This window comes from Lygodium microphyllum, chromosome 28, assembly GCF_053477565.2.
Source record: "Lygodium microphyllum isolate KBCC chromosome 28, Lygodium_microphyllum_v1.1.10, whole genome shotgun sequence".
Classification (NCBI taxonomy): domain Eukaryota; kingdom Viridiplantae; phylum Streptophyta; class Polypodiopsida; order Schizaeales; family Lygodiaceae; genus Lygodium; species Lygodium microphyllum.
The window spans coordinates 70,699,787-70,713,459 of record NC_141162.1 but is presented as its reverse complement, the minus strand read 5'-3'; the positions used below and the strand labels follow the sequence as shown (position 1 = coordinate 70,713,459).

The 13,673-nt window shown below is 44.2% G+C and overlaps 1 protein-coding gene across 2 annotated transcripts in view; it reads left to right on the top strand.

The window, feature by feature from the left end:
• The window catches only part of LOC148011583 (prolyl oligopeptidase family protein), a 157,794-nt gene that overhangs the window by 84,081 nt on the left and 60,040 nt on the right, over positions 1–13,673 (top strand). For both annotated transcript variants that reach the window (XM_087669846.1, XM_087669845.1), the window contains 2 exons: positions 3,548–3,577; positions 3,659–4,768. In XM_087669846.1, coding sequence (XP_087525972.1) covers positions 3,548–3,577; positions 3,659–4,768 — 1,140 coding nt within the window. The remainder of the gene's footprint in view (positions 1–3,547; positions 3,578–3,658; positions 4,769–13,673) is intronic.

The window sequence follows — 13,673 nt, the reverse complement described above, 5'->3', positions numbered from 1 at the left end:
ATCAAATCTGGACAAATCCCCAAATTTTCGAAGTCCTGCGTGTGCTAATTTCAGTGAAATTGAAAGAATTTCACTAAAATGTGAAAAGCCCCATAATTCCCGGGCAAATGTGCACTGACTTTGCAATTTCTGAGTCAAATTGTCCAAATTTGTGTTGAGATCCCCAAACTCAGGAAAAGCCCCAAATTTTTGGCTCAATTTGGCACAGATTTGAAATTTTGTGCTTATGCACGCGAACCCCTGTCAGGTCAGGGGAAAATTCAAGAAGAATTTTGAAGAAGAAAGAAAACGAATTTATGACCCCCGTTGACCTGCAGCATTCGTCGTGACGTGTCGCCTGCAATCGAGTTGTAGAAAAGGCACCGCTTGATGCCATGGGAGCTGTCGCCATAAATCGTTGATCTGTCACGTATCTAAAGACTGTCGCCTGTAGCCTGTTTCGTCTGGTGTTGCCTGCAGTGTGTCTTCAAACCTGGTCTGGTCACTGCCCATTGGTCTTTAGTGTGACGCTGTTTCCCTAGTCGATGGACCTTGTTGCCGAGTCGCCACACACGCTAGTTCTTTTTGCGCACGACCTAAGCTGCACAGGCCTTTGCCTGGCAACCTATTCAATGACTGCCTGCATGACCTGCCGGTCTTGTACCATAAGCTCTGTTACAAGTTTGTAGTGACGGGTTAGGCACGAAGATCGAGACAGTCAGTAGTTATGCGGAGCAAGAGACAGAGAGAGTGAGAGAGAGCAGTGCAGAGAGTGAGCATGTTTTTAGGTACAATGATGAGAGTGTACCTCTAGGTTTTTAGATAGATATATATGTGTAAGTACAAGTCCTAAGGATGTGTTCACACCCAAGCACATTTAAAGGCACGAGGCCTTTATTCTCAACAGCCAATCAGTTTGAGTGTTCATGGTACTATGTAGTGAATCCAAGGGGTTTGGAGGGTGTCCTGCCCTTGAGTGACCGTGGGACAAGAGCTAGAGGTTTAGGGACACATTGGATCAAGTGAGGCTACAGGGTATGCCCAATCTTGAGAAACCTAGGTGTGGTAAGTGCGAGTGTAGTGTATGGGATCGAGTTTTTGGGATCTTTATTTCCTGATATTCTATTCTTTTACCTTTTCTCAAATTTCTTTGTTTTTTCTCAAAGGGCACAAGAGGGAGAGTCAGAAGAAGGAATGTGCCTATAATTTAGGTAGGAACATGTGTCAAATGGCTTGGTGTCATTAATTGGAGTGCCTAGGAGGTGTGGATGACAGCAAGCGGTAAACAAGTTATCCGTTATATCCTTTAAGACTTCAAGAAGGTAGGCTGGAAGGAATAGTCTGAGAAGTCCATACCTCTGAATAGTGCTTCAAATCCTTCTCGAAATAGATGGTGGAAGCACCATCCTCTCATCTCAGAATACACTGGACACTTGTATATGTTGTGCTCCTTAGACTCTGCCATAATCTTGTAAAACTAGCAGATTTTGCTCTCTAGGTGAAGGAAATCTGCTCCATAGCAACTAGTGTCCATTCATAAAATTGTTGCGAGGATGTGTAGAGCTACGCAATGGCATTCCATGCTCCATGGGGTAAGTGTGTATACATGTATCTCTGTTGGATCACAAAACCATCAGGGGATATATGTAGAAGATGCTTTCAGTATGATCAGGCAAAGATGATTTCAATTGTAATAAAGTTGAGATCATAGCATTCAATGAATTTGGAAATAAAAGATTGAAACAATGAAATGAGGTTTTGAAGGGTAAAAGAGGTAGCTGATGTTCATGCTAGAGAAAGAGATATTCCATCTTAGGGAAGCTATAACAGCCATCTAATCTAAGGTTGTATGAAGGGTTTAACCCACAAGGATAAGGATAGTGGGTAGGGTCAAGTCGTTCTTTTGCCAAAGTAGAGTAGGCATATCACATGACCCCATCTGTTTCCAGTGGCCAGCTGGGTGATGCAAGAATTTTAGTTCCAGCTGTGAGCTGGTCTTGATTAGGTGATAGATGAGGGGACACAGAGGAGCTTGTGCAGCTTGATTGGGATTTTGAAGTCAAAGACAACTAGTTTGTTGATCTTCAAAGCCAAACTCGCCAAGCTGTATAAGCAGATTGAATGTCTTTGATCTCTATATTGGTGGGGAGAGGAAGATCATGGTGACAGATGTGTTGGGGTGGGTGCTCTAAAGCGATGCAGATTTCCTTGGATATGGATTAGATATGCTCATTCATGATCAATGATATGGCCTATACCAAGCAAATATGCAATGCCTTTGCAACATTGAGCACCATCTTTGCAAGTCACTAACTCTGGAGTACAGTAAATGAAAACAAGTATTTAAGTATAGTGGCACCATCTTTGCAAGTCACTAACTCTCGAGTACAGTAAATGAAAACAAGTATTTAAGTATAGTGGCAACACCTAAAGCTACAAACTGCAAGTGAATTTCATTGCAATATATGATTTATGGATGGAACATTGAAAACTCAGAGGAGCATTGTGGCTGCCCCTCTAAAACACATCAACTCAGACAAATATGCAAAAAGCCAATAGAGAAGAAAGATAACTCTAAGTAAATGAATGAATGTTTGTACAAGATGCTCAAACTTGTAGTTGTCCAACAACTAATTGACTCTTGTGGGAGTGGGCTGAGAGAGTAGTCATAGTGTGCTGTCCACTGGAGATGGTTCTCAAGTGTTGAGTAACCAATAGTGGGAGTTGAAATGATGCTGAAAATGACAGGGCAGCAGGCTGGAAACCAAAATGCAGCAGTCTTTGGGGCCGGAGCTGGTAATTGCAGCAGTGTGCTGCCTGGTTGTGCACACAATCGGGATGCAAAGCTTGATGGAAGCATAGAAAGAGCATTTGAGCTAACTAAATTTGTATCAACACTAATCCATGATAAGGGGTGTGAAAACATGAATTTCATCATTGCAATAAAATGCAAACTTGGAGGACAATGTTCCCATCATCTATTGACTTGGAGATTGTATCATTAGTTCTTCTTAAGCACATCATAAAGCTTTTCTCACATGGCTGCTGCATATCTTTACATGTGAGATGTGGAGGTGGAATTCCTTAAATTGTGTAACAACATTTGGAAAGATTAGCGAGTCCTTAATATGTATTAACAGATCTTTCTCCGAGGGGTTATTATCAGATCTTTGTTTTCTTGGGAAAAAAAGCGAGTTTGTCAACAAATCAATATGTGATATGTGAAGAGCTAGTTCCTTGGTGAACACCAAGTCAAATGGCAAACTTTTAATTATATTTGTATATCTTTGGAATGAAAGTTGTTTTGTAAAACATGAAATAGCTAGGTATTTCATGCTGGGGGTGAAATATTACATTGTAGCCTCTACAGAATGCATATCCTTATCAAGTGGAAGGTCGGTCTGTTGTTTCAACAAACGTTTTCCTATTAGAAGTTGATTTCCCTCATCTTTTAGTTGCACTGTATAATTTCATTTAGTGATCATTGGGGTTTTTAGCTGACCATTTTATATTCAGTTAGCACTAAGCAGTATTTCTTTCTAAACTTTGTCTTTTGATCTGGATGTAGACCCATGGGCTGGCAGAGTATATTGCACAGGTATGTGCTTTTTAAGTTCAACATTTTCTTCATTTAGGAGTTAGAGGCAAACATTTGTAATGCAACCTCATTTTGGAGCAGGAGGAAATGGATAGAAGAACAGGAATGTGGTGGTCTCATGACAGCAAGTTTATTGCATTTGCAGAAGTTGATGCATCTGAAATACCTTCATATCGAATTATGCACCAGGGGAAGGCGAATCTTGGTGGAGATGCACAAGAAGATCATGCGTATCCATTTGCTGGACATTCTAATGTTAAGGTTCGACTTGGGATTGTACCGGCTGCAGGTGGTGATACTGTGTGGACAGATTTGCATTGTGGGTTTCAGAACAGGGACCAAGAAGATGAAGAGTATCTTGCCCGTGTAGTGTGGATGCCTGATAATACATTAACTGCACAAGTTCTCAATCGGGCTCACTCAAGATTAAAACTTCTGAAGTTTGATATCAGAACAGGGATGAGACAAACTCTTTTGGTTGAAGAGAATAACATCTGGGTTAACCTTCATGACTGTTTCACTCCTTTACAAAAAGGAAATGACATGTTAGTAGGAGGATTTATTTGGGCAAGTGAGAGATCAGGTTTCAGACATTTGTACCTTTATGATAGCAGTGGCAATTGTTTAGCTCCCTTGACCCACGGTGATTGGATGGTTGAGCAGGTAGCTGGTATAGACGAAAATGCAGGCATAGTCTATTTTACAGGGACTTTAGACAGTCCTCTTGAGACCCATCTCTACAGTACTCAACTCTTTCCAGACCCTACTGTTTCTTTGCCAAAGCCAAGGAAGCTGACAGAGGGCGAAGGAAGGCATGTAATAGTTTTAGATCACCATATGAAGAGATTTGTGGACATGCATGATTCTCTTTTGACACCACCGCGTGTGTTACTCTGTAGCCTAGAGGATGGAAGAACATTGGTACCCCTCTATGAGCAGCCATCTCCGAGGCTCCAAGTTTGTAGGCTGCAACTTCAGGCACCAGAAACTGTGTGTATTGCAGCTACTGATGGCACCCAACTGTATGGAGCTATTTACAAGCCAGATTCCAAGCAATATGGCCCACCACCATACAGAACCCTTGTCAGTGTCTATGGAGGCCCAAATGTGCAAACTGTCTGCAATACTTGGATTAATACTGTTGACATGAGGGCCCAATATCTTCGAAGCAAGGGCATTCTTGTTTGGAGGGTATGCATAACATGTTTTTGACACTTTGCCTTCATCTGCTGTTTTGTTTATGTTTGCATCAGAACTGCCCAAAAATGCATTAAATATTTATGTAAAGGATATTATTTAAAAATGATATATTAAATTGTGTTGCTTGATTGTGTGCATGACAAGATGTAAATATGTGAGCTTTACTTTAGCTAAAGCTGGCCTTGGGCTCAAATTCTTGTGACCAAGTATGTGAATATGTGTGTGTCTTCCTGCATTGCACTTTTTTGGGGGGTGGGTGGGGAGCCTTGGATGCTTCAGCCCACCCCCCTTTCCAGCTATGCACTCCTCCCCCAGCCCACCTTGGATTCCATCTAGCTGGCAGCCTTGTTTGACTCTTGACCCCTATTTGATTGTTTGACCCTTTTGTCATCTACAAAAGGTTCTTCTCTCCTCCATGCTTCCACACCAATTCAGCAAGCATTTGCTATTCTCATCTACCTCTCTTGGATCTTGAATTGATTTGGGATTCTTGAAGCTCTAGCCTATCACTCTCTCCTCTTTCCCACACCGTATCAGGGCTCAAGGCTCAAGCCTCTCCCACCCCCTCTCTCTCACTCATGCTCTTTAAACTTTACCCCAACTCTCTCTCTCTCTCTCTCTCTCTCTCTCTCTCTCTCTCTCTCTGTGGCGTGACGATGGGATGCTGGCGTGACGGAGGGAGTCTACGTCGTATCTCTCTCTCTCTTTGGCGTGACGAGATGCTGGCGTGAGCGACGGGATGCTGGCGTGAAGAGTCGTGTCTAGCGTGACGGACGTGTCTGGCGTGATGGACGTACCTAGTGTGATGCTGGCGTGACGAGGCGTACCTGGTGTGATGGACATGTCTGGCGTGAGCGACGGGATGCTGGTGTGACGGACGTGTTTGGCGCGAGTGATAAGAGCTGACGTGACTGTCATGTCCCTGTCCTACAAGAGGCGGCAGTCTAGTGGGAGCAACGGTAGTGACAATAGTCTGGCGGGACTGTCGTGAGTGCTGACCCGAAGGAGCTGCTCTGCAAGGTCACGTCTCTGCACAGGGAGACAACCACTGTCCTGCAGGATACGAATGTACTTAGAATGACATGAATGCTGGCTTGTCTGCTGTGTCTTGGGTGAATGTACTGTGGCAGCAGTGACGAATGCAGACACTCTCAGATTGCACTTACTCTCTCAGACTGACATAAATGCAGGCACTGTGAATGTACTGTGGCAGCAGTGACGAATGCAGACACTCTCTCAGATTGTAGACACTCTCTCAGACTGACATGAATGCAAACTGACATGAATGCAGACACTGTGAATGTATCGTGGCAGCAGTGACATGCATATACTCTCCCAACTTGCAGACACTCTCTTAGACTGACATGAATGCAGACGCTGTGAATGCACTGAGATTGCAGATGTACTCAGACTGATGTGAACCTTGCATGCTGTGTGGACTGGAAACCTGCGTGATCTCAGACTGACGCACATTAACATTTCATGCTACAGTCATATCTTATGATGCAGTCACATTGACAGTCTATGATATACTGTCTCTAGTTCACGCTAGAGTGATAGTTTATGTCACTGGTTTACTACTCTACCCAGACTGTAAACAGTTTTATGCTATAGCGCATACTATAATTACGATGGAACCTATGGGCGTAAAACCCGAGATTGGAATGTCTCTCCAGGGTCGAGTAGATATGGGAAGACATCCCGCAAAATTAATGAAACACTATATGAGGAGATGTTGACCATACTCCGTGCTGAAATACGTACCATGAGGAAGGAAATGGAAAAGGACATACAAGAGCAGGTTTGAGCTGAAATGATGGAAGAACTAAAAAAGGAGATGCAACAAACTTTGGATGCATGCATGGCAGAGAAAGACTCATTGATCTCTAATCTACAAGAAGAACTAGACGAATGTAAAAAGAAACTGGACACACAAAAGGAACCACAAACCACACCGGAACTACAAAAAGAAATGGATGTTTTAAAAAGGGACATGCACACCTATGCAAATGTGGTGGAAGGCACCCAAAAGAAAATGGAGAATGTTGAGAATACCGTCAAAGAAAATGCAGAATGGATAGATGTGGCAAAAAAGAACAAAGGAATGCATGGCAACAAAGTGGAAGTCATGAATGCCACCTTGGAAGAAGAGGCAAAAAGGCGGGTACACGCACTCCACGTAAGAGTGGTTGGACTAGACGAGAAAAGCTCCCCAATTGAAGATGCTACAGCTCTTGCCACCAAAATTGGAGCTACAAATGTACCCATCATTGGGGCTTGGCGAGTCGGGAAGGCTGACACAAAAACAAAAGTCCTCATCTTGAAGTTTGGAGACCTGGAAAAGAAGAGAGCCTTCCTCTCTAAGAGGATCGCTCTCAAAGGAGAAAAGATCTATCTAGATGAAGACCTCACCCCAGCCCAGTTAGCCCACAGGAGGGAAAATATGCCACGTGTTCTAGAGGCACGGAAAGCAGGTAAATGGGCTGTATACAGAGATGGAAGAGTCATCATCACAGAGAAAAGGACGGCATGATGGTGCGCGGCCTATGAGACCGTGAAGTTCACACTGTGGAATTGCAATGGCTCCCTTAAGACAGATGTAGGTTATTTTGAGGATACTTTCAAAGGTATAGACATTGCTATGTATACTGAGACACATCAATGTAAAGACAGCCGTTTACCTGATGTATATGGATATAGATGGGAAAGTGTATATCGCCCTCAGCCTAGACGGCCTGGAGGGACGAGGGGATCAGGAGGTGTGGCAATTCTATTTAGAGAAGAGCTCCGAGATACAGTCCAAGTGGTACATAGAGATGTAGAGGCAATATGCATGTGGATGTTACGTACAAGCAGAACTCGCGACATGTATATTGCCATATGCTATTTTCCCCCTGCATACTCTAAGTTTGCCTCTAAAGAGGCATCCCCGTATACACCACTATATGAGGACATAATGGGATACATGAGAATTGGGGATGTTCTACTAGCAGGAGACTTTAATGCACGCACAGGAAACAACCAATCTGCTTTCTTTGACACTAGTGATGAGATGTTCAGAGATATTGCATTAGATGAAGTGGGATTAGTTAGATCAGCCCAAGATAGAGAGATAACAGAATATGGAACACACCTACTGGCACTGGGAAGTGCACATGGTTTGGCCATCCTTAACGGGCTACCACAGTGGCCAAGATCTAATGGCTTCACATGTTGGAATAACAAGAAGGGGTCAAGCACAGTGGACTATTTGATTGGATCGCCCAACTTGCTACCTGACATAAAAAGTTTTGAAATCTTAGACAGGCCAATTGGATTAGTAGCAGACCATGCTATTCTAGCTTTCACAATGCAATATGGGCATATACATGAAGCACAGTCACATATACCAAAATTACCACGCTATGATTTTATGGAAGCGACCTCACACATATACAGCATTACTGTGCGAGATGCATTGAGGGAGCTAGACACATAGGCCTCTCTGGATGAGTTTACAGGACAGTTGGCCGAGATAATACACACTTCAGCAGCATACGCTTTCCCACACACTACACTGTCAGATAAACCTCCACGAGGTAATGCTCCACAGAATGGCTGGTATGATGATGAGTGCAGAGAGACACGAGCACGTTTTCAGCGAGAGCTGGCACTTGGTATATGCACCCATAAGCATGCTCGAACACTCTTCAGACGGTTGGTACGCAAAAAGAAGCAGGAATACCTGAGCAGACTAGAAATAGAAATGTATTCCATGTTCTTGGGGCAGGACAGCAAGAGAGCATGGAAAAAGATGCATGAGAGCCAGCCACCCCTACAAATTACTCGACCGGATGATTGGCATGGATATGCTTGCACACTCTATGATATCCCTGGCCAAGAGCCTATGCCACTCCCCTCAACCTCAAGACCAGCAAATTGCAGATTTTTCACAGAAAAAAAAGTGAGGAATGCCATATGGAAGCTGAAAAATGGAAGAGCCCAAGACCATGAGGGTTTAGTGGCTGAACACTTCACGCATGCCTGTGATATTCTGGCACCAACGCTGGCTCACATCTTTAATAGGGCAGTTTGTGAGGGATTTCCAACCTGTTGGTCAGACCATATTATTGTGCCGCTCTTTAAGAGTGGAGACCCCACATACCTAGTAACTACCGAACTATCATGATTGGACACATGCTGGCCAAGATATATGGCTCTATCGTGGAACAAGCGTTGAGTGAATGGGCCGAGATGCATGGCCTGAGGTCAAAAGGCCAGGCTGGCTTCAGGAGGGGATATACAACTCTAGACCATATCTTTACGTTGAGGGCAATCATTGAAGAAGGCAAGGCATTCAAGAAAAAGATATATTGCTGTTTTGTGGACTTTCGCAAGGCCTTTGACACAGTGCCACGTGCTAGACTCATGAAAAGAATGCAAAACATTGATGTGCCCGTAGAGATACAGTGGAGTATCTATGCCCTATATGAGACAGTGACAGGCAGAGTACGAACACCTGAGGGCATCTCAGATACAGTCAATAGCACCATTGGGGTGAAACAAGGCTGTCCACTTTCACCGACACTTTTTGGGCTGTATATAGATGAAATTTCAGAATATGTGGATAGGACGGGTGGGGCCGGAGCCAGCCTAGCTGAAGTGCTGATACCATTACTGCTTTATGCCGATGATATTGTACTTATATCTGACTCACCTGAGGGACTAAATAGACACTTGGATGCATTATCAGCTTTTTGCAGAGATAGAGATCTTAAGGTGAACCTTGGGAAAACTAAAGTTATGGTATTTAACACTTCAGCTGCTTGGGTGACAAGAGCTGAGCACCAGTTTACTTTTGACGGAGAGCCAGTGGAGATGGTTAGGCAGTATGTTTATTTGGGGGTCACATTGAAGGGACCACAGACATCAGAGGCTCGTTTGGCAAAAGCATATGCAGCCTTAGGGGCATTGGAGAGGCAATGTGCTCACATACAATTTCATGAGCCGCGCACCAAACTGTGGCTTTTTGACACCTTGGTTACATCCACACTCCTATATGGGGCAGCTATTTGAGGTCCGAGTCTGTTTCACACGAGGAGACAGCCTTTGGGAGACCAGGATGGACCAGAGAAGGAATACTATGATGGATGGGAGCATATGGAAAGACCACTGGTCATGATGATCTCACGCATGATACGAGCAAAGAGCTCGACCCCACATGAGATTATCAGAGCTGAGTTGGGGGCATCACCCATGGTGGCTGAGGCCTTGGTTCAGGTAGTGACTTTCATACATAGACTATGGGAGCTCCCCCAAGATAGATACCCACGGCTAGCCCTGGCCTCTTCTAGACAACTAGCAGCAGACGGTGACAGACACTGTTGGTATGCTCAGATGAGTACATGGATGCGTCTACATGGTCTGCAGATTGACAGACTACCCCCCTTTGACTATAGCCTGGATTGCCCTACACTTGACCTAAGCCGATCAGAGCTAAACCATGTGATCAGAGCAGACATACTGAAGTTAGATACGGAGAAGACCTGGATCCGACCCCCCTCGCCCCATGGCACGAGGATGGCACACTATCAGACCCACTTCCTCCAGGTATCTGAGGATGGTTTCATCACCTGACCCAATTACATGGACACACAGCTGCCTCATGGACTACGCACAGTTATTGGTCAGATCCGCACCTCATCCCACCACCTGAGGATTGAGACAGGCAGATGGGAGGGTATACAGACAAAAGAACGCATATGCCCACTATGCGACAGAGAGCCAGAGACAGAGGAACACTACATCTGCCGATGCACTGTATATTACGACATATGAGGTAGATACCACTGTCTGTTTCGAGAGGGTTTTGGACCCCTGAGACGGATCATGCAGTATGAGGATCAGAGATGCTTGGGATTTTTCCTCTTGGAGCTCTAGAGGCGCAGAGCAACAATTCTACGGAGTAGGAGGCCCCCACAGCTCGGCTCACATAGACAGAGAGCAGTCATTGACTTTTTCATGGATACACGACAGAGTATGGCAGATACCACTACTACTGCCACAGCCTACAGGAGTACATCATCATTGGACCTCATCTTCTGTAGGTGTCCCTTTGGATAGAGCAGTGGCACTTAGCCGGTCTAGGCGCCCACGTCCACCCGGACGAAGGCCTAGACATCCACACCACAGACAAATTAAAGCCATCATTGAGCGCCACAGGAGACAGATGCCAAGACGCCTCAACTATGCAGAGATACACCTCCCTAGAGAACAGACATATCATTGATGGAGAGTTTTCCTTTCTCTACTCTCACTTTCAGATCATTGACATGTTTCCCTTTTATGGGACACTATTTCATTTCCTTTTCAGTCTTATAGGCATGTTTTTCATATTTTTTTTTTCTCGTTCTAGATGAGAAACACACCATCATTGTATGTACTGCTTTGGTCTCATAGGCCACATTGGCCTTTTAGAGACGTTAATATACTCTCTCTCTCTCTCTCTCTCTCTCTCTCTCTCTCTCTCTCTCCCCCCTTTAAGTTTCAACTTTCAAGTTTCAAGAGTCAAGACTTAAGCATCTCACTCTTCCTTGGGCCTCTCCATTTGTCATCGCCACCATGACTCGTGAGAAGCATAAGGCCTTGAATTTGCGTGCGATCTATGTGGAGAGGGACACAAAGAAGTCCAACTCCCACCATTGGACGTGCAAGCATTGCGAGAAGTGCTATACAAGGGGTGCAACCCGGCTTCTCCAACATCTTTCCAAGACAAGGGGCAAGTTGCTCCATGCACGGAAATCCATGAAAACATTGCAGATAAGATTCTCGCCAAGATGAGAGGGAGATCCACAAGAGGAGGAGGAAGTGAGGAAGCAGCGAATGTGGGTGTATCTTCAACCAATGTAGGAGAGGTTTGTACCATTGGTGGTGGGGGACTTCACATCTGTATCCGGCTTCGGTAAAAGACAAAGAGTGGAGGCTCATGTGGCGTCAGATTAACAATCCTCTTTCTCTCAAGCTCCTGATCATGTGTGTGGATTGGTTGCCTTTCTTAGAGAAAGGCAACCACTTGTGGACATTGAAATTACACACATGGTGATTGAGTGTAATCTTGCATTTAATGTTCTAAAGCAAAAGCAATTAAAGAAGATAGTAAAAGCAATCGTCAATGTGGGTCCATGTGAAGGATGGACAGGTATCACATACAATGACATGAGGATGGAAAATATTGATGAAGAGAAGGATAGGATTCATAGAGCCCTTGATTCTATTCGGGCCGCATGGATAAAATATGGTGGCTCCATTCTCGCTGACGGATGGAGTGATTGTAAGAAATGGGGCATCATCAATATACTTGTCTCATATCCACTTGGCGCTGACTTTTTTGTGGGCCGTAGATAGTAGGTGCATTCATCTAGCGCCACATTGCCAAATTTGTTTTACATTCTTTCATTATAATTTATGCATAACTATCGATCTCCCTATTCTCTTTAATATCTATCTCGATTTCCAAAATCCCAATCTTTTTTCGTTATTGAATCTTGAAAGTTAAAACTTGAAAGGCTCAACTCTCTCTTTCTCTCTCTAATCTCCAAGTATTGTTACTTGTAATTTGTGGTTGTAGTTTGGCCCCTCGAATGTGGTGTAATTTGTTAATGACAATGTATTGAATTGTCGGCGCATGGGCCGTTTGCTGGAGGCCGAGTTTCTCGCGATTGTGTGGACTCGATGTGCAAGTCATTGTTTTGACTTGCTCACGGAGGACATTGGAAAGTTGAAGTGGGTGAAGAGAGTGGTCTACAAAGCTACCCGAGTTGTCATCTTCTTCATGGTAAAGGTGTTGAAGGGAGTGAGCCCTAAAGTGGAAGCACCGAGCAGAAGCAAGAACTATGTTGAGAGAGAGAGAGAGAGAGAGAGAGAGAGAGAGAGAGAGAGAGAGAGAGAGGATGTGGGAACTCCAACATTGTGAAATTCAAGTGTCATTGAAAAAATAAATAATGAAGTGACAGTGATGGGTGCCACCTGTGGTGTACATGTAATTAATATACGGTGCAGGTACTGTAAATGTAATTAATACATGGGCGGTTAGGCACAGACGCCTTTATCCCCAACAATCTCCTACTAAAAGAGACACAGCGAGAAGATAACAAGAACAATGTGACAAAGTAGAAATGTACATAAGTAGAATAGGATGAGGAAAGATGTCATCTCATCCAACATCCATCAACTTCCTAAGGAAGGTAAAGCACGCTACTAAGAGACATTTAGTGAGTAGATCTGTAGGATTTTAGTCAGTTGAGATCTTGGTAAGCTCAATGGACTTGTCCTCAACGACCTCTCGAATAAAGTGGTTACGCACTTCACTGTGCTTCTTTTTCACGTGAAAGACCAGATGCTTGGCGAACTGAATTGCACTCATAGAATTCGAATGCAATGTAAACGCCTTATCAGTAATGTCGAGGTTTGCCACCTGACAGCTGACCAGAGAGCCTACTTGCAAGCCTTAATGGCTGCAACATACTCTACCTTTGTAGTAGATAGAACCGTGTATTTTTGCACCCTGAAAACAACACCTCTAGCAAAGGTGAAGACATAGCCAGAGGTGGACTTTCTAGTGTTTGTATGGCCTGTATAATCAAAGTCACTGTATCCCACGACTCCTGTATCTTGGCCACCATAACAAATGTACATAGGTGCTGTGCTCTTCACGTACCTCGTGATACCCTTGATGGCATCCCAATGCCATTTGTCAGGTGTAGCTATATAACGTGTCAGAACTCCCACTTCAAATGCCATGTTAGGGCGAGTGGCTATCATGGCATATATCAAACTGTTGACTATAGATGGATAAGGAATCTTAGCTATCTCGGCCTTGTGCTCATCAGACTGCACACAATCCGCCTGACTAACCTTC